Consider the following 25,390-nt stretch of genomic DNA (forward strand, 5'->3'; position numbering starts at 1 on the left):
GTATGTCATCTGCCAGCCTTCCTAAGTTCAAAGCCTTGCTTTCACCCTGATGTTTTCCCTCATAACACCCCGAGAAGTAGGTCAGTTCTATCTGCATCATGAAATCAAAAATACACTTAGAGTCAAAATGCTGATTGTTCCTTCATGGAGTGGCCACATTTTAAAATAAACTCAATGTTTTAACAAGCATTGATTGAATTCATACAATCTGCTATGTAGTTATGGCTACTCACTCTAAGCGAGACTCATTCTCAGACCAGGAGCACCTATTCATCTCTTTCCCACCTTTCTCCTTCTGATAACATGTGACTGCTTTTTTCTCCCCCCGTCTACATTCTGTTACAGCAGGTATGTACAGATATGAACACTGAGGACCTTTAAAATATGAAAATGTAGCTGATTTCCCAGAATCTCACATTAGTGTACACCTTGGACAGGTCGTTTTTGGTTTGAAGATTAGCTTCTATGAAGATCCTTAGAGGTGAGGGTCCAGTTGTTTTCATTTTTTTGTTTTTTAGATTTTTTCTTTTTTAAAAACAAACTTGGTTTTCTCCCCAGGCAAGTACAGATTTGCCCTATGGGTTCTGCCAGTTGTCTCATAAAGATGCTACTCTAAGGCAGTGAACAGTGGAGGATCAGAAACCAATTTGGGGTCTGACAGGCAAAACGCTATCCTGCCGGGCATGAAGCCTCTAGAATTACAAATGATCTTTGATCCCAGCACTGAGGATAGAATGCAGTGATCCAACAGAGCTTTGCCAATTAGTATGAATCCCAGTGCCTAAGAGTAGACATTGTTGGGCCAGGCCAAAGGAACGTCAGACATGAATTAAAAGATTTACTTTTAAAATATAGAGCATGACTCTCAATATTGGTCAGACTACAGATGATTTTCTGATGTTGAACACCTGTTGGCTTGGTGGCTTGACACCAAAGTCTAGAAGTGGTCTATTAAAAAAAGTTAGAGGGCTGGCCATGTTTCATTTAATTTGCCATGCTGGTTTAATCCAACCACAGTACAACTGACCTCAGAATTCACCAGTGCAGCCAATGCCTTGCGATTTTTGAGAAGCTGTCCTATCTTCCTTTGCTTTACTGCCAGTATGCATAAGGTCTGAAGGAATGTCTGTTTTGTATAAGGAGAAGGGAACAGGACCCAGACTACAACATTCAAGGTCCCTCCCACCCTCAGGTGCTGTCTGGGAGAGAGGAAAGAAGAAAGTAGGGGAGCAAATAAGGTATCTCACATGCTGCAGACTCTTTTACTTTACTCCCCATGACCCTCGTTTGTGAACTCACTTCTACCAGTCAAACTGAACCAAAACCTCAGTGCCCCCCTGTTCATCCTGAGTGGCCAGCTTTGGCACTCTTATGTGGCCACTTCCTCCATCCTGCAGGGCTGGTTATTAGGAGTGCACGTCTTATCCCTCAGAACAATACACAGATTCTTTGAGGATGTGGATTAAGTATCAGCGATTCCACAATGCCAGGCTCATTGCGTTCCACATGGTAGATGCCCACAAAAGCTGTTGAATGAATGAATGAATAATGAATGATTGTATCATTTTTACACAGTATTTTATGTTATGCCTTATCAGTGTCTGAATTAATCACCACATTATTGTCAGGTCCCACTGTCACCTTTAATTATGAATTACAGGCAAAAATATAGTCCTCAGGAATTTTTTTTTAAGCAAAGGGCCCTTAACTTTTTTCCAGTTGAGTATTTATGCCAGCGTTCTCCCTTATACAAAGCAGAGTTCTACTAAGAATCTAGGCCTCATCTAATTGTTTAAAAATAGTCCCTGTCCCTTACCTTTTCTTTTTAAACTTTGTATTTTGACATAATTTTTAGATTTACATGCAGTTGTAAGAAATAATACTGAGAGATCCTGTGTACCTTCCACCCAGTTTGCCTCAACAGTAACATCTCGTAAGTATAGTACAGTATCGACTGGGCGCGGTGGCTCACGCCTGTAACCCCAGCACTTTGGGAGGCCGAGGCCAGTAGATCACGAGGTCAAGAGATGGAGATCGTTCTGGCCAACATGGTGAAACCCCGTTTCTACTAAAAATACAAAAATTAGCTGGGCGTGGTGGCGCACGCCTGTAGTCCCAGCTACTCAGGAGGCTAAGGCAGGAGAATCGCTTGAACCCAGGAGGCAGAGGTTGCAGTGAGCCGAGATCGCGCCACTGCACTCCAGCCTGGTGACAGAGCGAGACTCCATCTGAAAAAAAAAAGTATAGTACAGTATCTATACTGTAGATAGAAAATTGTCGTAGATACAAGACACAAACCACTGATCTTACTCAGATTTTACCAGTTTTACATGCACTTGTGTGGGGGTGGGGAGTTGCAGGGTGGAGGGTAGATTAATAACACAGATTATTCTAAAGCCAAGATACGTTATAGTTTAAAAAAAGAATATTCCTTGAATATTGAAAGCATTTTTCTCATTGATGATTTCTGTGTTTGGAATATCCAGCTTATCTGCCTGCTTTCAAGGTCACTAAATATACTTATTGGCACACTTACTCTGTAAGTGAACTAGCAGCAGCTGTGGTTGGAATTGGACCTCTTCCTGCCTTGTCTCCTCCACCAGCTCTTTGAGTGTGCAGGTACACACACACACACACACATTTTCTGCTACTTGCCTTTTTTTATGCCTGAGTACCTTGCTGACAAGTGCTAATAACAAAATACCCAGAGAGAGTCCAGTTGAAGTTAACATACATTAAGCATTCTGAACTTGTCCTTTTGCTCATAGATTGTGCATAATTAATAATTAAACAGTTTCAGTTGTAATGGGTTGACCTTCTTGAACTGTTCATTATTCACAAGGCAAAGGCATCACTCAAACTTTTTCCTATTGTCCTTCACTGTTCTCTAGCGTGCTGCATGCTTGTGTTCCAGTTGTTTAGCAAAAGGGGCTGACCAGGTAGTTACTGAAACCTCTGAGGCTTGGAGACTGTCCTCCTTGATGACCAGAATTGCTTACTAAAATGGTTTATGGCAGCTGTTTTTATGTAACAGTTGCCTGCTTGATAACAAGAACCAGCTTGTGTCACTTCAGCAGAACTCTAAAGTTGATTTGAGACTAGACTCTCAGATTGAGGCTTTTGGTTAAGGTTGTGTCCACTGCTTCGTTCTATACCTCTGTGCTTAGAAGTTCAATGGAAAAGCATCTGAAAAAAAAGCCCTTTGGGTGAAGTATGGCACCCAAGGTCTTAAAGAGAGTGACTTTCATTAACAATTTAGAGTCAGTGTCAGCCAGTACTGAGAATTCAGTGTAACTGCTTCTTCAACCCACATTTAAATTTTTGAAATATATTTCTCCATCTTGCCAGAACCCATATTTCATAAAGGGCATTTTTGGGATGTAGCAGCAACTGCTTTACTAGAGTCTCTGAACCCCTCCGACGACTAGGTACTTTCCCTTCCTGTGAGCTACAGTGAAACCGGAGCGCATATTTACTGTATGCCTCCCTCCTCACATGTTTGAATTAGATAACAAAATAGGCAGGTTCTTGGAGATCTTTCACATCCTGATTAAAACTAACTTTGTAATTTTATTTGCTTTAAAAAGAGAAAAGTATACTGTCAAGTCCTGCAGTGCAGAGGACACTCTCAGGTATATTCATTTGCTTTCCTTTGGAGTGTTAACAGCCTTCATACTTGTGTGGAGTTGGAGACTCTCAGAAAATGCCTTTGCCCGGTGTTTATGTGTGGCATTCTCACCATCCCCCTACCAGTCAGTCTTCTGCATCTCAGAAGATTCTCCCTTGAGGGATGCAGGAGACATGGATTTTAAAACAAAAATAAATATCTGGCATTGTGCATGTGAGATTAGAATTTCCCCCACATCTTTAATGAGTGATTCTTTCCAGGCACCACTGAGATGAGAATCCACTCGCTGTGGTTCTGCAAAGTCGATTTGGGCTGGCATTTTAGGAAGTGAAATAAATTATTCATGGGTACCACCCAGTGTTCCTTAGTTTTATAATATGAGGAACTTAACAGGCTACAATATCAGGTCTTAAATAAAATTAACTACCCATGCAAAATGTCATATTTCCTCATTTCGTTTCTCATCCGTTTTTACATGACTTCTTCATCATGTTGCTAGTCTATAATTCATTAATTTACTTTTGATATCATACTTTGAGAAGAGGCCCACATTAGCATCATGTTTTATACCGGATCTTTATAGAAAGCCAGTCCAGAATTTTAACCATCTTGGTAAATATGGAACCACATTAAGATAGCAGGCTTTTATTTTCCTAAATATTGCATTTTAGAGCAACTACTACTCAGGTACTTTCAGTACTACACCCTTAAAAGAAATCCATGAAGCGATGACTTAGAGAAGCTTCCTCACTGATCAGAGTCCATAATTTTTACACCTCAGACTTTGAACTATCTTTTTACTAATGGTTTTTGAGACAGTAAAATGTCATTTCTTGAACTGGGCCTTGTAGAATCTTACAGGCTTGGTGATATATATGGCTTTCCTAAAACAGGCTGCAGCTGAAATTGATATCATGTTTTATTTTTGCTCTTCAAACCGATGGGACTTCCGTGGCCATTTTATATACCTTTATTGAGGACTTGTCATGCTATTTCGTGTCTTGTTTCTTTTGAGTGGACTGTTTCATCAGCCACACATCCACCCCCGTTTTTCATGTCCTCTCTATGTAATGCCTGCATGTAATCCTTTGAACTTGGCAAGATTTTATTTCACTCCCATTTTTCCTTTGTTTTCCTCTTAGCCTTTCTCTACTGATGAGAATTTTAATTTTAGAATTACTAACCATCCCTTCTTCTGCATGAATAGATTAAATTCAAAGAAGACAGATATGCAAAAACCAAGAAACATTTTGTTCATGTTTCTTCTCTTATAGCCTCTTTGGGTTTTTTTGTTGTTTGTTTTTTGTTTTGTTTTTTGGCTGCCTTGACCCCCTTAGTTCCTTTGATTTAATTGTATTATCCAGCAGTTTCCAATTGTTTGAATTGGAAACAAAGCCTTAATAAGAGTTCTAGTTAATTTTCTGTCTTGTAATTACCGATCTCATTTTTCTGATAATTGGCCACAGCAATTATATGTATATTTACTAATCACATAGGAGGCTGTGCAATTGTATCTATCTGCCACCATTGATAATGACACGCATATTGCAGAGGTGCTTTTATCATCTTCTTTTTTCCACTACATCAAAGCTATTTCCTCTCGTTCTCAATAATGAATACATGCATGCATTTGACACAGTTGTGTGCTAGAGAAATTGTTTGGCTCCCACCAAATGCTGCATGCTCTGAGTTTCTTGCCTGCAGCGCTGGAAGGTTGTATGTAATGATATATTGCTCATCCAAATGGCCAAAGCACTCCAAAGCACAGTGAGATTAAAATAAGTCATTCCTTTGTTAATTTAAATAGGTGCATGTATCATACTTTGCAGGGCACTTTGTGTAGGGATGTCAGGGAGGAAAAAAGCCGCCGAAAGGTATTTTTAATAGCAAATGAGAATAGATGAGAATGGAGTCATTTGCAGCTGCCTACTTTATGTGGCTCTCTTGTTCCAACTGTAGGTCTAATGAGATGACTGTTAAAGTACTCTGCAGTGTAATTTCATTACATCCTGAGCTGTTACACTATAAACACAGTGGCGCTCTCTGTCATTCTTGGAAAAACTCCTAAATTCTTAAAGCCTTCCTTTGCAAACGGTAATGAGGTTTGCTGTCTGTGTCGCGTGGTGGTGGTGGTCTGTTGCTGTGTGGTTTTCTGCTTTTTTGACTGACTCCCACCTCCATCCCAGTTTTGGTTGGTGGTCAAGTTGGGAGTTTTTCATTGTATCCTTAATTCACTGGCTTTCTCATATGAGGAGGCTGCCTAGACTGGCAAATAGGCTGAAATTCCTTTTCAGGAAACAGCTTTCCCTATAAAAGCCTTTCTATTAAAGTAAAAAAAAAAAAAAAAAATCTGATCCAAATTATTCTATTAGGGGCAAACAGTAAAGGGCAGTTGAATATACAAATAAATGTAAGTAAAAAGGAAAGTGTAAATAAATAGCAAATCCAGTAAAAGAAACAAAGGTCAACACAAGAATAATTTCACAGCTCTTTGTTAATTACAAGACCATTTGTGTGTTACTTAAATAATCATTAATTTCTCATTTACACTTTCCCTACCTTCTCTCCTACCCTGTGGCTATCATTGTCCTTTTTTCACCTCCCCTCTCTCTCAGCTCTCATGTTTCTCACCATTGTAAAATATGTGTGGGTTAAAATTTGGCATTTTTACCTAAATGTGTGGAATAGGGTAAAGACAGTCTTGTTAATTGGGTGAGGCCTTATTTTCATTGTATTCATATTTACACTGCTCCTTCACATGGGTGGATGGGGAATATAAAGAAAGAGAAGGAACTGTTGTGACTTTTGGTGACATGTTTTTCCTCCATCCCAGGATTCGCCCGTCCTTCCAGTTGGAGAGTTCTCGGAGCCGTTTGTACATTTCATCACTCAGTGGTGAGCCCGTTTACAAACATGCCATGCCCTCAATGTAAATGATACATGCCATTAACTCGGCAGCTCCATGAGACCTTATGGCTCTCCCTGCTTCCTTTTGGAGACAGGAGGGACTTGGGGCCTTGGGCAGATGGGGCGGCAAAGCTGAAGAAATTGTTTAAATTATGTAAACGTTATTTACACAAAGGGTCATAAGCATACTTCGGAACCTTTTTCCTGATTTAATAAACTGCTGAAAGTCAAGATACTTCTTTCAGCACAGATACTGTTGCCATCCTTTTTTAAAAAAAAGAAATACACAATTTTATAGCCCCTATTGAACAGACATACAAAGCTTATTTTTATTAATGTAACCTCAAGTTACCCATAAAACTGTCTGTCCCTTAGTGGAAGCAGCATAGTTTATTAATTCATCGGATTTTCAGTAAATAACTTTTATCTTTGGTTGTATTTTAAATACAATACTGGGGTCCCATTTCATGAAATTTGACATTTAGAAGACTATGAAAACAGTTCAGCCCACTTTAACCCTTAAAGAACTGAGAAGAGCCACAGGGGCCCTCAGAGCCTCTAGGCAACTCCTTGTCATTTTATACCTGGAGAAACAAGCATTTTATTGCCAAGGAGGTTCTTTGCCAGCCTTCTGCCTTTTTCCTCCTAGCAGACCACATCTTTCTTTTATTACCCCTTCACCATCATTTCCCTCTTCCCTCGTCCTGCAGGACTGATATGACCTTGGGAGGCCAAGGTATTCCCCTGCCCTCTCCCTCACTCCAGCACAGAGAAATTACCCAGGAGAGAGGAGGAATTCAGGAACATAGGAATCATCGTCCTCAAAGCAGGAGACAAAACCAACCGCAACTCCTTCTTAACTACGTTGGTCTTCTTTCCCTCCTTCACCAAAGTCCTCATTCTCCCAGAGTCATGTCCACTGCTGGAAAATGAATGGGCAGACCCCACCGAAAGAAACCCTTGTTTCTGTGGTGTGGCAAAGTAATGCTATCAGGATTCTTGCTAACCAAAATCATTGTGCGCCATCCCCTTCCCCTCCCACCATGATCCGTCTGATGATTACGCTAAAGGGAAACCAAGAAATATTCCTTAATATAAATGTCAAGCTTTATCACCTTTTTGACTAAGTGTAACATGTTACCTCTTAATAAAAATGTCTCATACAGTTTATATTCCATAGAAAATATATGTGGGGAAGAAATTTTTCTCCCCAATTAAAAAAATTTTATTAACACTGTTTCTATTTATTTAAAATACTTATATAATATAGTGTAGCTTTTAAAAACTATTTTTACTCTGAAAACATTGTATTTCCAAAGCATGCCATGTTGGGAAAAAAGCATACATATTGATTAAACACTGGAATCCTGAGCTGTTTTAAAGCTCCTTAATGATGTTAGAACCGTTACCCAGAAATATATATCCCTCTTAATTTCCTTTACATGGAATTCCTAAAACACATGGTAATGTGTACCTTGTGTTTTACACATGGTAATGCCTCATTTTGAAATGCAAAAATTGAAACACAAACCATGCAATTCCTCTACTGCCTGGAGCGCCTGGTTTGGGCATCACCCTCTCTGCTCTGGAGGAGATATTGGATCTGTGACAGGATCGCAGCGCTAATCTTATCTCGCTGTGTGGTCTGAGACCAACCTGGGGGTGGGGCTGGTCTGAGCAGCAGGGAGAAAAGTGGATAAGGCTTCACCTCCCTCCTGTCCAAAAAATTAATCAGCTATTATTTAAAAGTTTTATGGAGACAGAGGGAGGGATAACCTGTATTCAAATTTCCACAGATGTCAAGCCGAAACAGAAATGATAGTGGGTAATAGCCTTGTTTTCCCAAGAGATACAGCTACTTTGGAATGTCAGATTAGGACTGTTACCAACTCCACTGGCGAAATAGCTTGAATTAGTTGCTAATGGATGCAGTATTTGAGAGGTGCATATGGTTATTTATAGGGAAGGCAAATGTCCTCGATGTTATTAATGGTTCATAACTCCGATTCTTGTTTACCAAATGATCATTAAATCTGTTTTTAAAAAGGTATTGTCAGCAAATGCAGAGATTATGTGAAGAGTTTTCTTCTTGCTTGTTAGAAGAATGCCTTATATAAAGAAAAAAGCATCTGTGTGATTTTTCCAAGTGATAGAAGCAGCAATCTCTTTTCATGACTTTATCCCATGGACACTCTGAGTTTAGAACAGATAGTCATCAAGTAGGCAGCTGCCCAGTCACCTTCATCCCATGTGTGAGTGCTTCATCACATAGCTAAGTACATGTTACAGCTACTAATTATATCTAATGCATGGAAAACAAATATTTTATATGAAGAATGTGATTCTTTAAGCAGCTTAAACAAATTTAGCTGTCCCACAGTGGTTTAATGAATTATCAACTTGCCTTGTTGCCAAAACAAATGCAAGTCAAGATAATCTACAGCAAGCCACTTGTAATTTTGTAGCATTATCTAGATTCCTGACCTGTTTTATATACTTCTTGTCATTTGGAGTAATAGCGAAAGAATGAGATGTATTCTCATTTGACTCTACAGTCATGTTTCTTTCCTTACTGTCTTATCTCAATTACCAAAAAAAAAAAAAAAAAGGATATTCCGTAAATTTAAGTTTGAAATAAATTGATAATTGAGTCAATAAGAGAATATTGCTGCTTTTTTCACATTAACTTCAAAAGTAGAATTAGGATACATTTAGTTTAAATTCATTCTTTATTGTGTTGCAAAATATTTTTTAAGTGAAAAAGTAAGAAAAAAACTTTTTGTTTCTTACTCATAATGTCCCCCAGAAATGTGATTAAAGACAAAAATAAAAGAAAGGGAATATATGCTAATACTTTGGCCGAGAATTGAACATGATGAATTTGAAAACATTCAAATTCCAGTACAAATAGCCATGGGTAGAAATTACAGCAAAAATATACAAATGACACAGATAATATGAGCAGTTTTTTCCTCTCCACTATAGTATGCGAAAACAGCCAAAAGAAAGGCCAGCACCTGAAGAATTGATGGTAAGTGTATTTTTTTAGTTACATTAGAATTCTCAGTTATATATTTATGTTTAACATTCTGTTTAAAAGTCCAGAATGGAATTTAAAACAGCCATAGGCTCTGAAAAGGCAACATTATTTACTTCATTTGGGTAGATGTTTTTGAAGCTCATATCCTCAGATAATAGTTTTTACTTTTTAAAAACCCACCACCTTTTGAAAGTTAATGCAGAACTCTTTTCATTTGCCTCATCAAAGGTCACAAACTTAATGTAGGTTACTCTTTATCCTCATTTGCTATTGAACCTTTTAGAATTCAGAGGATTGGTAACAGAAGATCATCAGTGCAATAAGTTTTTAGTGCAATTCTGCAAAAAATTTCTGAATGTGGCATGGAGTCCTCTTAGATTCATGTAGAATGAAATCAGACTGGCTGCAAAAGATCAAGTTAATGTGAATCTTTGGTCTTTCCTCAGAAAGAGACAGCTACAAGGCTGCCAGTGCTGTGTTCTCAGCTCCAAGGCAGCTTTCTTTGATTGCAAATGACAGTTTTTAGTCAAGCAGGGAGAGGAACAGAGATGCTCCTAACAATTCCCAAATGGTCATTTATTTAGTGCAGATTGTTGATTTGACAATGCACAAGCTGTTAGAATAACGTTAGGATCGAGCATTAGTAAATAATAATTATAGTCTGTTCTGTCTAATGTTTTGCATACCATTCCCTGCCTTTAGATTTCTACAGTCAGAGCAAATTCCTACCAATTTTCTTTCACTTTCTTTAAATAATACACATTTTACAGATACCAGTTCAGAGGTTTTCATCCTTTGTATTCCAACCTAATAAACAGTTTCAGTGCCCCAACTTCTGTGTAATATGGATTTCATCCTTGAATGTAAAATAACAGTACGTTTCCTTTTTGCATCCTGAATGCTTTTCAGGAAGGTACTTTCCTCCTTCGTGTTCCCTAGAGCAAAATCTCAGTTTTCAGGGTAGTTTCAAGTTAAAGATCACCCCTAAAAACCTCTGCAATTTATAACTCTGCAGGTTTCATGTCTAGAATAAACTGGTCTCTTTTTTTTGGTCTCTTTGATGGTTGGAAAATTCTTGCAGTTAGTCACATTTGAGAAAACTTGGAACAGGTTCTAGAGATGGAGACCCATTTACCTTGTGTATTATTGTGCTATGGCTGGATAGCTCAGCTATTAAAACAAAGGAATAACATTTCATAAAACAGATATTTGTTTGTAAATGCATGTTTCAATGCTGCAATGAGTTGGCCACTTATAAATAAAACATCTGCAGATCACACATACACCCATAAATGTATATGGATGTATATATTGGTAAGGAACACCACTCCAGGGTGGCACATCATAAAGACAAGGCTAAAGGGTGAGTACTTTCAGTGCCTTGAAAGCAAGTGATGTGTGTGTGTGTGTGTGTGTGTGTGTGTGTGTGTGTGTGTGAGAGAGAACATAGGTATTTAGATATATCTCTTTACAACTCTACACCCTGTTGTGTGCTGTCCCACATTTTTAATTAATAAATATCAATAAATCAATAAAATACAATGAAAAATGTAGTCACAGGAAGCACCATTCCATACTTAATTTAACATTATTTCTAGTACTGCTCACTGTTTGATTTTAAATGAATGCATTCCCAGAGGTATAGCAGTGGTGAGGCACCACTGCTTTGGCAGGGCTCAGTGAGGAGGCAGGGAACAATAGACTATATGTGAAGCTGCTGTGGTCAGAGAGTGAGCCCTGCCTGGACTTTGGGCAAAAACTGGGCCCAATAGGGGATGGGAAAGAAAGTGGGTTTTCTTTTGTCTTAAGGAACCTGAGCCACATCCTAGGGGCCCAATCTTAAGGAACCAGCCTCTTTATTCCTTCCAGCATATTAATGGCTTTAATTTTTCCTTTTCTCTCCCCGCCTACAACCTATTTGATGGTGCTCCCATCTGGAAGCCGAGAGCCTCCTCTGGAATGCATGAACTGTAGAGCCCATTTGTCACTCTGGGTGGGGGCCTGTGCCTTTCACAAAAAGAGCAGTTTATCTCCCAAGCACGGTTACTCCAGCCAGCAGGGTACCAGCATGGGCTGCATGGGCCGCTTCAGATGTGAGGTCTGCAGGATTGTCAAGGTTTCCCTGTAGGCCTCCATTTCCAAATCAAAGAAAGAAAATTAGAGATGGGCAGCTGGAAATACTGGAAGTTATAAATTCACTATTTGGGAACTCTTATATGAACTCCAGATGTGACCTTTACCAGCGAACACAGCAAATCCCAGCCGAAGTAAATCAGAATATAGGACTGGTGGGCCAGATCACCCTTACTCCTGGGTCTGGGCAATGCAGAGTGGACACTTAGGTGGTAGGGTCACTGTTTATACCAGAATACCCCTTATCAAGTCATAAAATCATCATCTTGGCAGTTTTTGACCATGTGAGTCTTAAAGATGAGTGTAAAACTCAAGGTTGGAATTTGGAGACCATTTAAATCTCGTTGTTAGAACTCATTTAGTTGTTTAGTTATTTTATGCCCTCCACTTTGTGTGGTTGTTCTTACGATAGTTTTCGGGTTTTATATCCTAAGTGAAAGTATTTTAAAGTTGGACCAAGAAACTCATTTAATGCCCACATTTTGAGGAGGCCAGGATACATTTGAGCTGCTGTGGTTTTCTGGCATGTAGCCATTAAGCTACGTCAGAAGTTCTCTCAAAAGTTTTATCATCAGCATCTACAGCATCCTAAGAGATCTCAGAACCCAGTAAATAATTGAATTTGGTAGTTGATAGACCACTGTGCACAGTCTTGTTCTAGATTCAGCAGAAGATATAAAGTAGAGGAAGCCACACAGATAGTCTTTTCGGGCTATAGTAAGTATACAGATAACTAGAATGAAGTAACTCTTATAAAAGAACTGCAGAGTTCTGTGGAGATCCATTTGGGGAAATGAGGAAAAACTGGGTAGAGAAGGTAGCATTTGAAAGGGGCCTTTGGAGGATGAAGTGAATTTTAATAGCTTTGAAGGGGCCATTCCAGGCAAAGGAAACAGGATGGGTAAAGCATAAGTATATCTCGGTCTCAGACATTTTCAGAGCAATGTGAAGCCTCTAGTGCCTGCTGGAACAGAAACCCCTTCGACATTGACCTGGTGGAGTTCAAATAGGCAACATATTCACCACCAGCTGGGCAATCTCTTAAGACATTCCACTTCTGTAGAAGGAACCCTGGAAACAGCACACCCACCCACATGGATCTTTTTTCTTGAGTGAATTATCTTGAATGGACTCCCATTCATGTATAGGGAGGTCCCTCATCCTTGAAAAGTTGTGACTTTCAACTCTTTAAGAGCCAATTGCAGAAATCAGGAGTCAGCTTTAAACCCTGCTTTAAAGGTAAAGTAAGCATGTAGGCAGCCAAGAACATTCAGCATGCCGACACTGGGCAGGTAGAACCCCACCCCCACCTCCACCTCCACCTCCAATTCTTTTCCTGTGATAATGATTCCATTGTTAAAGAATCTGCTTTTAAATCACACTGCCGCAACTCACAGGAAAGACCTGTGTCAGTGCTGCCCCAGCTCTGTGAACTGGGACCAATAAACTTAGGGACAAATTTTCAGACAGTGGAGACCCTGAGGAGGTAGCAGACAGAATGCTCAGCAGGCTTCAGACAATGCAGGGATTCCATGGCTTATGTGGGAAAAAGCCAGCCCCTTGCCAGTCGGAAAGGATTGGTAGGACTGCAGCAAGAAGGGAGAGAGCAATAGTGCAAAGATGGTAGAGAAATTTCCCTTAATTGTCAATAATCAAAATGAAGTATCCTAAAACATAAAAATCAGACCCTTAAACTCAGGAACAAAGACAGCCTAAGATGAGAGCATTAAGATGGGCGTTCAGGTTGGTTTTGCTATTCAACTTCTGTGTTTAAATATTTTGAAATAAAAGGGATATGTGAGACATTACTGTATACACAATTTGCTTCTCTAAACCACAAGGAATTCCTTCTGAGGAATTAATCTTCCTTCAGAATTATTTGGTAGCTAAGGTCAGGATGTGACTTAGCAGGGAGAACCTCCACCGTATCCCTTCACTGTGTAACCTCAGCCAACTCCCATCCCCTTTCCACTTCAGTTTATATGCAAAACCGAGGGGGCAGCCCTTGACCAATGGTCTGTGACTTTAGGAAGTCAGAGCCCCAGAAATTACATCCAAAGTTATCTATGCATGTGGAGATGTGCCTTTTCATCCAAAAAGAGGAATTCATGACTGTTTCATTTTTCAAAGGGGACCCTGACCCTCAATGATTGTTAAGCTCCTTTGCTTCTGTCCTTTAGAGTTACTTGGCCAGGAGCTAACTGTAGGGAGGGAGGTGTTCACTCCGCAGGAAAGTGCCTGCTTGGGGGTGGGAGTGGGGTGCTTTCTGTGGGGTTCAGCAGGGCTTTGCACCAGCGTCAGGCAGCCCTTTAACCTCCCTGCCTAGCCTGTCTGTGGGCCTTAACTTGAGCAGGGAAGGTGTGGGCTGTGGGCACCCACACAGTTACAATTTGGGCTCAGAGTACGGTAGATCTTTCTATGCATTTAGAGTGTTTCCAGAAGCTTTCCGTGTCTAAGCTCTATTTAATGGAATCTATGCATAGTAAGTAATCAGGTCAGAAGAAGCAGCATCCCGGTTTGAGATCAATCGCTGGCTAATACTTTATCTAGGCCACTTTATTATCTCATGCTGATCTGATTCCCATTCTCCCCCTCCTTTGTAGCATGCACTTCGGCTGTGGTAAAAGTACGTATCACATACATATTAAAAACATATACCCATTCTATCTGTATGTAAATGTGTGAGGCACAGCTGGATATTGCAGAGGAGTTTGATTTACTAATAGTTATTATCTGTTCTAGCTGTTCAGTGGCAGAGAGAATTTCAGAGAAACAAGCTGGCGAAGAAATTGTCTTTATGCTATTACTATACTGCTTTAGTAATTGTTTAAAAACATGGGTTTTCTCATTAGGTTCTAGTAATGCCTGTTATTTTGTGCATTTCCTTGTACATTCCAGAGTAGGGCATCCTTTAAAGGCATTTAGCATTTCCTCAGGTTTGGTTTTCAATCCAGGCACCTAAAAAGAAACAGAGGATGCAGTTTGCAATTGAAATTTGACATTTTGCTTAGAAAGCAAGTAAATAGTGGCATTGGAAATACACCAAGCTGGCGTGGGTCCAGAAGGCGGGGTATCAGTTAAAATCAGAATAGTACTTTTGGATTTTTTTCCTTCATGTCATCCTAGCAGCTGCAAACTTGAAGACATCTCATTTCTCAGCTAAGGCTTTATGTATAAGAGGTGGTAATGTTTTGGGGCTAATAAACACCCAACTGCTCTAGAAAAATCTGTTTAAACATTTAATTACTTGCTAAGAGATGTTAACTTAACTCCTCTAAATTAAATTGTCACTGGTAGCTTTTCTGCTTTTCCAAACCTGATTGTAATTACATTTTCAGATAGTATGGATGGTTGTTCTCTCAATTAATCAAGGTATATGATAAATTGCACATCTGCATGGTCCTTTTAAAAATCCGGGTAACCATGATGTTAGATTTGTGTCTGTCCAGCACTCAAATTCCAGTGTGACTTTGGGCTTCACACCAAATGGCTTTGTTTCTTTATTAGACCCAAATCTTCTGACCGCTATAAAAGACAAAATGCACTGGACAATTAAGAAGGTGATTTTATTTAGGCTATTGAAGTAGGGAGAGTGTTTATTACTGAGGAATGGCTCAAAGAAAAGGGAGGGTTCTGAGGTCTTATGAAGGCAGGTAAACAAGGGGGTCACCAGCAAGTCTTACGGAAGTCACGAGGAAAGATGGAAAAGGATCTTACCTCTGTGAGAGCAGCATGATCCTTTGTGGTTAGCAGAAGGGTAGGGGGATTTCTTATCTGTTACTGCTTACTAGAAACATGGGGCTCAGATCAATTAGAAATAATCAACACATTCTACTAAATGTGCCAGAGATAAGTTTTGGTTTATTTTGATCCGGGGCTTATCTGTGCCCTGAGCACAAATATGAAGAAAGGTGCATTTCCATAGCCCCCTTAGAAAGTGCTCATCCACCCTGTGCTTGCAAAAATCTAAGCTTTTTAAAATACTAATGATGGTTAATAAATTGTGAACTTGAATGTAGTTCACTACAGATGGCTATTACCTGTGTCGTATGGAGTGTGTTTTAAAATGAACCTTTAGGGCCAGACTCCTAATGTGTCTAGCCACTCATTCTTATAAACATCATTTTGTTTTCAGTTGTTCATTTGGAGGTAGCTCATTAGCTATGCCACCCAGAATTTGCAGTGAGAAATACTGGCTGGGATTGTAACTTCAACTGAATATTTCCATCATGCACAAAAGTCATCACAACAGCAAGGGGCCCCCACGTAGGGTCCAGCTGACAACCATGGGATTTTTTTTTAAGTTCTGAAGGCCATTAAAATCATCTGTTTGTGTCTGCTTATAAAGAGGAACCCACTAGTAAAGAAGTTGATTTTAGTTTTTTAATTGCACATAATTACAACGGCAGAATCACTGTCTGGATACTTGAGATCGCACTAAATCAGACAGCTTTAATTTGAATTTTTGATGACACATTAGCACTTCAGCAAGAACAGAGAGATTATAACCCTAAGAAAACAGGCTTTGTTTTTCCATAGATGTGACCACTTAATCTTTTCACAAGACTTTAGCAGATAAATATGTGTGTGTTTGTATATGTCTTTATATACATGCACATAGCAAGCAAGATATAGATAAAGTCTGTCATTCCTTGATCATGGTGATCTGACAGTTTTAATTTCCCAGTTAAGCATAACTTTTTTCCTCCATCAGTCAAGTCAGATCTCTTAGTACAGTGATGACTTGCCTGTTTAAGATTGTAGTTATTTGAACTCATGTCTGTAATGCCTCTTTCGTGTTTTATTGGACTGTCATCTTCCCAGTACCTTGTTTCAAGGCACAGTGAAGCTGTGTAGCCTTCATTGAACACAGGAAGAGTTTGGTTATCTTGGATGCAGTAAAGTGGATCAGTCGGGCTGCTCTTCAGTGCCATGCCAGATTCGCGGCAGCTCGAGGCATGGGGAGGCTAAGGGGGGTCTTTAAAGTACGTTACACATTAGTTCCTCATTGGCCATGACTCAGCTCATTAGAAGTTTCTGTTATTTGAGTGGTGCCCTCAGCCTAAAAGAACCTCCTCTCCCCTCCCTTGGAAGGTCTTGGTCCTCCTCCCTGCGGCTTTTCCCTACTCTTCGCCTTCACAGTTGTGTGCTCCCTTCTCTGAAGCCCTTCAGCATGTATTGTGTCTAGGTTGGAGCAGCATCTAATTATATCTTCATCTTATGGCCACAAGTTAGCCCATGTAGTACAGCGGCTCTCAACCCTAGCAGCTCATCAGAGTCACCTCAGAGGTTTAAAAGGCAAAACAAAAAAAATGCCTGGATCCCAACCCGGATCAAAGAAGCTCTGGCCAGGAAGCAGGTAATTTTTTTTTTTTTTTTAACCTTTAAAGCTCTCTAGGTGATTACAAGGACAGCCAGAGGGGAAACTCACTGGTTTAATACCTTTTTTCTTCCACTAGATTGTAAGTTCCTTGAAGGAGGATCATGATCTTATAATTCAGTGCCTATCCTAGTCTGCTGTCATTTAGGCAAAACAGTGTTGGTTGCACATGCTATTCTCTCTAATCCAATCCAGTAAAACACTGTACAGATAAAGTAAACACTGAACAGATAAAGACAAACAAGACATATATCTGGTTCTCCAGGAACTCAGAGTAAAGCTGAAGAAACTAATCCAAGAACAAGCAATCCCTGGACATTACAGTATGCAGTGTAAATTAGGGTGGCCACACTAGAATATGTGGCCAGATAAAAAAGGTTTTTGTTTGACTTCGTGCTAGGAGAGATCATCGGAGTTAGAAAATTTGGTGCCAAAATAATAAAATTTCTAGGATATTGCAATATTTGAATATTGAATGTTTGAATACAGGGATAATATTCAAAACATTTAACAACCAGTATAGCATGAGGATTACCAATCAGAACCAGCTCCAGGGTTTAGCCATCCCACTCTGGATGTATGGGCAGAGCTAGGAGGTGCTAACCAGGTGGTGATAGGCAGCACGTATGATCTTTGGCATGCATTCTGACCACTTGAGAATTTACCTCAAGCAAGTAACTCCACATCCAGAGGTTATTAGAGAGCCAAAACCTAGAGGAGACCTCCTGGCTAGCACCATCTTTGCCTGTTAGATTGATGACAGGGGACCCGAAGGTTTTTATCTGTCTGCACATCAGATGCATGCCACCCACTCCCCAGCTCTTGGGAATAACGGATTCAGTTGAAAAAGACCAGAGACATTCAGCCGTTTGTGGGAGAAATATAAAAGGATCCTAAAACTAGTCCCTGGGATTTGGGAATTGCTGTTGAAGGTAGCAAAGTTGTTTTCCTGTGAGTACACACCCATAAATAGATGCAGTTCTTATCAATTATTAACCAGTCTAACCAGGAATTTTAAGAGCTGGGGAAAATATTAGAAAGCTCCTATTTACAGTTGTACCAGCTGGATTTGTTTAATGGGTTGTTTGCTTTTTAATTTGTAGCAGTTTTGAGAGAGACCTTTGGGGATTATGAGTCTTGTGATTTCAGATACAGAGTTATTTGAGGGGCAAAATCTGCCTGCAGATAATTTGAGGTTCACTTGGCCATTTAGAGACTACAGAAAGGCAGTGGAGACGTTTGGGCCTACCGTCCTCTATTTAATTTTCAAGATTAGAATTAAACATTAGGCCTTGGTCTACTGAGAGACATTTGCTGGAGCGTGGACTAGTTTCTTTCCAGTATCCTGGTTTACCGTTTCTCTGTTCTCTTCATATAAATGGTCACTGATTCTGAAGTAGGAGAATAGGTACCATTCATTTAGTTGTGCAAAGGTTCCCTTGACACAAATGAAAATGGAATTTTCAAATGTAAACCGATTAACTCTTAATTGTTAGCCTGTGTGTGTCTTAGCTTCCTCAGAAGGCTTCTGAATGGCCTGCATCTCTTTCTAAATTTGAGGGGGAGGGGGATTCAATTAATAGCACGACTTTCTAATTGTGGGATTGGTGTGGAGTTGACAAAAATTTGTATAAATAGGGTACATTTTTTCCACTTAAGAGGGCTGTGCTGAAACATTTTTAATTGGATTTTCATGGTGATTGACAGCATTTGATTATGACAGTAACTTTATTTGGCTGGACTGCTTTAGCCTCTTGTTCAGATTTTTCCATCAAAGCTCTTTTTTCTCCTCTGAATCCCCAGTGGAGCAGCAGTCATTGTGGAAGAGCCTTTTAGCACCTTTGTTGTCGCCATCCCTGGTGATGATTGGGCCCAGCTGGTAGTAGATAAGAAAATGTTCCTCTCACAAAGAGGCAGTGTCTCCCGCCTCTGCAGTTTCAATAATTTTAAGAGCCCCCCAAACCTGTTGAGGATTAGAAGTAGCTTTAGATGTGAAATGAGTGTTAAGTATTAGTAATCGGGAGATTAGGGCCCCAGGGACAATGAGAGATAAACAACTGCAATTAAGGCAAATCTGCCGATGTAAACAAAATTTAGCAGAAACAGATGCCCTAACCATTTTGGGGGATTGATTTGAGGGCACCGTGGAATCGATTTTTGTCTTGTTTACACTTTCAAACCCCTGTGATATACTGGAAGGCTAAATATTTCATACAGCCTGATTTTAGTTAATTTTTTTTTCAGCGCCTCACAGTAGGCGCCTCTCTTCTCACAGTGACCAGGCCTGAGTTTATTCAGCATTCACAGGGAGCAGCTAATTGTCTATGAAGGGCCCCCGTGTTTAAATGGGCTTGACAGGAATTTAAATTTTGTTTCAATCAACCCCTGTGCTCACAGCCTGCTCCAGTTTCTAATTTTTAAATTAAACATGACTTTTTTTTTTAAGCCACAGCTTTGCCTCTGGAATACTCTTGCTCTAACTCTGGGGAAGGCAGATCGGCAACCCTGGAATGCTGGTTTATGCAGGGCCTGTGGCACCAGCTCTGCACTGGAAAGTCCTTTCTCCAAAACAAGACTTCCTCCCCCCTGTCAGGGAGGTCAGCAGAGCTTCGGCTGGGCGCTGTCTCCTTCCTGCCTTCAGAAATGGCCCCCTTTTCAGCTCTCCTGTGCAGGCAGCAGTGCTGCATCATCTGGAAAGTGGGTTAAGCACCAAAGGAAGGTGTAAGGATGGCTTTTAGGGGACCGGCTGAATTATAACCTCTGCACGTCTGGTGCAGATTTGTATTTCAGAAGCCCTTTCTACTGTTGTGAGACAGGGAGAGAAGCCAATGTGGGAATCACAGATGTGCATTTCAGTCTGCACTCGCCATTTTTATGTCTTAGCGTCCACTCTGTGCCCAGTATCCTGCCTGACGCCAAGGAGGCAGCATGTCAGCCTCAAGTCCTGACCCCCCAGCCATCTCACAGTCCAGTGAGGAAGGTGAGGGTAGACACAACCAAGCATAGGATAGAATGCGAGAATCGCCAGAGACCCTCCCTCACCTTCTCCTCCTACCTTCGCCTACCCGTTCACCTCAGGCTGCTCCTGTGGAGTCCTGTGCTCCAAACTCTGGCAGTCCCCAGACGCGTGAGACGTCCTCATACAGTCATGTCTTTGCTTGTGCTGTCTCCTCACCACCAGATGGTGAACTTCTACTCCACCTCTGAGACCCAACTGGCACAACCTCTGTGAAGTTTTCCTAAGCGTGCTTCAGTTGGGTTGAGGACTTCCTTTTGCATGTCACCCTTCACCCTGACTAATACTTCTATTAGTGCACTCCTCGCACTTTGTGGCAGTAACTTGTGGTAACAGTCAATAAAGGAGACCACAATCCCTCGAGGAAGAGATCATGTCTTATCTTTGTATCCTTAGCGTCTAGCCCAGTCTCCAGCCTGAGTAGAATGCTCAAATAAATGGTCATTGAATTAAAATGATATGAATTTAACAGGTGAAATGAATTTCCATTAGGGGTGTCTGGGGAGGCTTTGAGAATGGAGTGACAGGTGAGCTGGGACCCACGGACATTTGGGTATTTATGTGAGAATATTTTCTGCACACACGTGTGAAAGGCAGCTTGTGTCATAAGGAAAAGTACCAGAGCCTCTAATAGCCACACTAGCCAGTATTCATACTACAATTTATTTTCTCTAAACAAACTTGAAGAGATTGAAGTAACAATTGCACCTAACTTGGGGCTGAAGATGAATCCAGAAAGGATCCTGTTTTATAATCTTTAGAAAATGGATTTGTTATATAAGAGAAAACATTTTAAACAAGTTAGAGCATTCTTTCATCTAAGTTATCTCATTTGACCTTCACATGAACACTATAAGGATTATTCTTACTCCCATTTTATTGATGCATAAACTGGGGCTCAGAGAGGTTAATTTCCTTGCCTAGAGTCACACAGCCAGGAAGAACACAGGACTGTCCTACTGCACAACATCAGAGCTATACCCATTGTTGCATAGTAGGCAGAGGATTGTTATTGTGGTTTAGAGAATTTCCACTAAGTCAAACTATTTCTTGCAGTTAGAAAAATAAAGCTAAATACAAATACAGGACCATGCAGAGAAACTTACAGGATTTCAGCAGCCAGAGCCCCGGTAGGTTGCTTTGCTCAACTCCCTCCCTATGGTCACTTCCACCTTGATGCCACAGGCTGCATCCGCAGGGCCATGGTCGAGGCAGAGAGCAGATGGCTGCACACACTCTCCACCCATCCCCAGGTGGCGGGGGGCCTGGTTGAAGCCCGAACCTCAGTAGAAACAAAACACAAAAGAGAAAGTAATTACCAACAGTTTGCCCTGGTCTGTTAATTGGTTATCTGAGGGGAAGCTGCGAGAATTTATGTAATCATTGTTGTTTTGGTTTTGGCAAAAACTGAGGGCGGAGTGTGTCCTGACAGCTGTCTGGTCACAAACCTTTCCACCTTTCCACTTCTGCCATCATGGGTATAGAAATGGGCAGCTTCCAAGAGATGATGTTCCTCGAGTTTGGGAGAAATTACCTTTAACTCAACAAACTTTTTACTGAGCACATTCTATGTGCAGAGGTGTTACAGTTTAGCTGAACTCGGAGTATGGGCTGTGCACCAATGGTAGTTTGTTTGTTGTTGTTTTTTTCCCTGAGACAGAGTCTTACTGTGTCACCTAGGCTGGAGTGCAGTGACACGATCTTGGCTCACCGCAGCCTCAATCTCCCAGGCTCAGGTGATCCTCCTAACTCAGCACCCGCCCTTCCTTGAGTAGCTGGGACTACACATGAACAACACTATGTCTGGCTAATTTTTGTATTTTCAGAAGAGACGGGGTTTCCCCATGTTGCCTGGGCTGGTCTCAAACTCCTGACCTCAAGTGATCCGCCTGCCTGGGCCTCTCACAGTGCTGGGATTACAGGTGTGAGCCACTGCACCTGGCCCCAAACTGTTTCTTAAACACAGGAAGATAAGGATTTTGTGGCAGGATATAAATCAAGCCAGTCTGAAAACATTCTGTTTAGTTCAGCTGACATTTTTTTTGGAGCAAAACTTTGTGACCGGGCGCAGTGGCTCAAGCCTGTAATCCCAGCACTTTGGGAGGCCAAGACGGGCGGATCACGAGGTCAGGAGATTGAGACCATCCTGGCTAACACGGTAAAACCCCATCTCTACTAAAAAAATACAAAAAAACTAACTGGGCGAGGTGGCAGGTGCCTGTAGTCCCAGCTACTCAGGAGGCTGGGGCAGGAGAATGGCATGAACCCGGGAGGCAGAGCTTGCAGTGAGCTGAGATCCAGCCACTGCACTCCAGCCCGTGTGACAGAGCGAGACTCCGTCTCAAAAAAAAAAAAAAACTTTGTGAGCGAAGGAAGCTGTGTGCGGTTCACATTGCAGCATGGCTACTTGTCTCATTGCAGGCCAGCAGCAAGCAGTTCACAGGACAACTACTTGAATGGCACAGCTATAGGGAATACAGAGGGCTATCAGACACTAATCCAGCAAACACAAATCCATCATACATACAAAGTAGTCAAGCCAAACAATCAGGGTCCATCATGAAAGGAGAAGGGAAACAGCGAGGAGAAGACAACCCACAGATGTCTACACCCCAACACAGGTGCTGGAGGCGTGGGGGCAACAGGGGCCCTGGCATGGAGCCATGACCTTGCTCATCCTATGACCTTGATGGAAGGAGTGGAAAGGTAGAAGGGTTTGTGATCTGACAACTGACAGGACGTGTTGTGTGTAAAGCATGGAGAGGCTAAGGTTGGTCTTTCAAAGCTTGAAAATCAGTCTATCGTGTGAATGTGAGCCAAGAAGCAACCTGGGAAACTGGAAAGAGATTGAATTGGATATCAGAAAATATAGCTTCAAGTACAGGCACCACCTCTAGGAAACGGGGCCGGCAGCAGCTGTTTACTTAGTCCATCTGAGCCTGAGCTGCTTCATCTGTAAAATGGGGTAATGATACCAACCTCACAGGGGCTTTAGTTGTTGGGTTGTTTCTTTTTTTTTTTTTTAACTTATAGAAGATAGAGTTTATGAAAGTGTTTGTAAACTATGAAGTGCGAGACATACGTGGGACATGAGGTCATTCAGCCTCTTTGGGTCATGATTTTCTCATCTGTCTGATGTTCCTGGGTATTTCCAGCTTGTTGCCTCTTGGAAGATACATGTGTTTAGGGAAGCTTAATGTGACTTAGAGTAAATTATATGTATGTCGAATGTTTGCAGTTGGCGTACACTGAATTGGTAGTCTCTTGGAGCGGTCTCTGTGGTTGAAAATCCAAACAAGATGAAGCACATTCCTTCCCATTCACTGGAAGCTGTAACTTTTCCTGTCTGCCCGTTATTATCGGTAAAACGTAATGAGCATCTTGTTGGACAGAATTATTGTAAACCAGTTAATCAATAAGTATTTGTTGTCCAGGTCTGTGAGGTGCCATGATGGGTTCAGAAAGAATATAAGAAACATCTATGTCCTCAGGAGCAGACTAGACATGCCTGTTGGCAGCATTTAAAGAAGGCAGGATGAGTGCCAAGCTGCTGGCTTGGGTGGTGCGGGAGCTCAGGGAACAGTGGCTAAGGGGCCATAGTAGTCAGTGAGGATGCCTGGCTCCGGCCTGAGTACAGAATTTGGAAAGTGGTGGTAGAACAGAAAGCCAACTTCTCCCCTCCCTCTCCCTTCCTCTCCTAGCTCTCCATCCTGCAGCGTGTTACTGAACGCTCTCTACCTCTGGTTCCTTACCTACAAAAATAGAGTATCGCAAAGTGTGAAATTCAAGTGAGAGAAAAATGTTAGACACTTAGCACAGTGTCTGGCATAACATAAGTGTTCAATAAATGGTAACCACTTTCATCGTCATTGTCATTGTCATCATCATCACTGCTAGTAACAAGAGGGAAGACATTCCAGGGAGAGAAAATGGCACAGGCTGAGACCGGAGGGAACGAGGACAGTGAAGAACCCACCCTGGCCAAAACAAAAACGACCCTTGGAAGTGATGGGGTAAAGTTAGCTGCCTGGGGCCAGTGTGATCTGGAACGGCTGTCCCCACCAGAGAGTAGTGGAGCAGTTGGAAGCTCTTGTTGGTTCTTAAGCAGGAAAGTGGCTGGTCCATAACAGACAGATAGGCAGGCAGGGCAGACAACAGGACTGATTCTGCCTGCCCCAGGTGGGCCAGACCCTCTGGCTGAAGCTGATTCATGCATAGGAATGTCCTAACCCTTTGGCTGTTTCTCAGATTTTGCGAAGGTCTCTAGCCAAAAGAATGGGAAACCGAGTTCAGCGCTTGTAGCTGCTTGGCAGCATGTCACTTGTCTCTCTTTCTGCATCTTCTTTTCTGTGTCCTTTCTGTCACTATCAGGGAAAATCATTAGTATGCTAATCTAGCTAGCCATCATTTTAACACTGACCTTTGCTAACCTGCCTTTGCAATTTCAGGAACTATGTTTGACTTCTCTAAAAGTAACCTTAAATTGTAGTCTTGTAAGAATTCCAGAGCTGTATCCTTCACTCCTTCTTCTAATGAGGTTATGACCAAATGCTCATTATAATTGCTTTAGACTCCTTTTAATTTTCAAGCTTATTAATCATAAGAAGAGTTATTTAAAATTGCATAAATTAATCTTAGATTAAAAGCCCATCAAAGCCTCGAAACAATTAAGAATAAGTAGGATTTCCCTGGGGCAGCAAGTTTTATTTTAATATTGTAGTCAGGTGGATATCAGAACCTTGAAGTATGGTAGTGATTAATGTATGCAAAATTTAAATGAGATTTTTTAAATGGCAAATCTAAATCACATATTGACCTAACGGTAGGCCTTAACTGCATTGTCTGTCATATATTTAAACTGTTTACTAATCAACATTGTAATTACAGCATGTGCTGGCAGACCCTAGGACAAATACAATTTAGCATTTAAAAATGTTACTACAGTCTATTACCCAAAAATAATAAGGCTCTTAATAAAATTGGGGAAAACGGAGGAATGAGAAGACAGTCGACTTTCTTGGCCCAGCACCGTCCTAAGGTGTGGAGACTGCTGTGGATACTTCTCAGCCCCTGCTCTCACCTTGAAATTCTGCTGATCTGAGACAGCGTCCTCTTCATGGAACTGCGCGTGTGTTGCCTTTGATATTAATTTATATTTAATGAGGGAACTACTCGCTTTATGTATTTGAGTCCCTGGTTGCAAGCATTATTTACTTAAACCATGTGTAGCTCTGGGGTCCCCAGGACTTCTCCCCGTTTTTTATATGGAGATAAGATGTTTCCAGA

At 41.1% G+C, this 25,390-nt stretch overlaps 1 protein-coding gene across 12 annotated transcripts in view; it reads left to right on the forward strand.

Moving 5' to 3' along the window:
• Positions 1-25,390, forward strand: part of MAP2K5 (mitogen-activated protein kinase kinase 5) — a 263,591-nt gene that overhangs the window by 218,791 nt on the left and 19,410 nt on the right. For 6 of the 12 annotated variants that reach the window (XM_015142546.3, XM_077939621.1, XM_015142547.3 and 3 more), the window contains 2 exons: positions 6,462-6,523; positions 9,521-9,566. In XM_015142546.3, coding sequence (XP_014998032.1) covers positions 6,462-6,523; positions 9,521-9,566 — 108 coding nt within the window. Of the gene's footprint in view, positions 1-6,461; positions 6,524-7,245; positions 7,765-9,520; positions 9,567-25,390 lie in introns of those variants that run through there. The other 6 variants (XM_077939617.1, XM_077939618.1, XM_077939619.1 and 3 more) reach the window with 1 other exon arrangement.

The sequence above is a fragment of the Macaca mulatta genome, chromosome 7 (assembly GCF_049350105.2).
Source record: "Macaca mulatta isolate MMU2019108-1 chromosome 7, T2T-MMU8v2.0, whole genome shotgun sequence".
In the NCBI taxonomy this organism is placed as follows: domain Eukaryota; kingdom Metazoa; phylum Chordata; class Mammalia; order Primates; family Cercopithecidae; genus Macaca; species Macaca mulatta.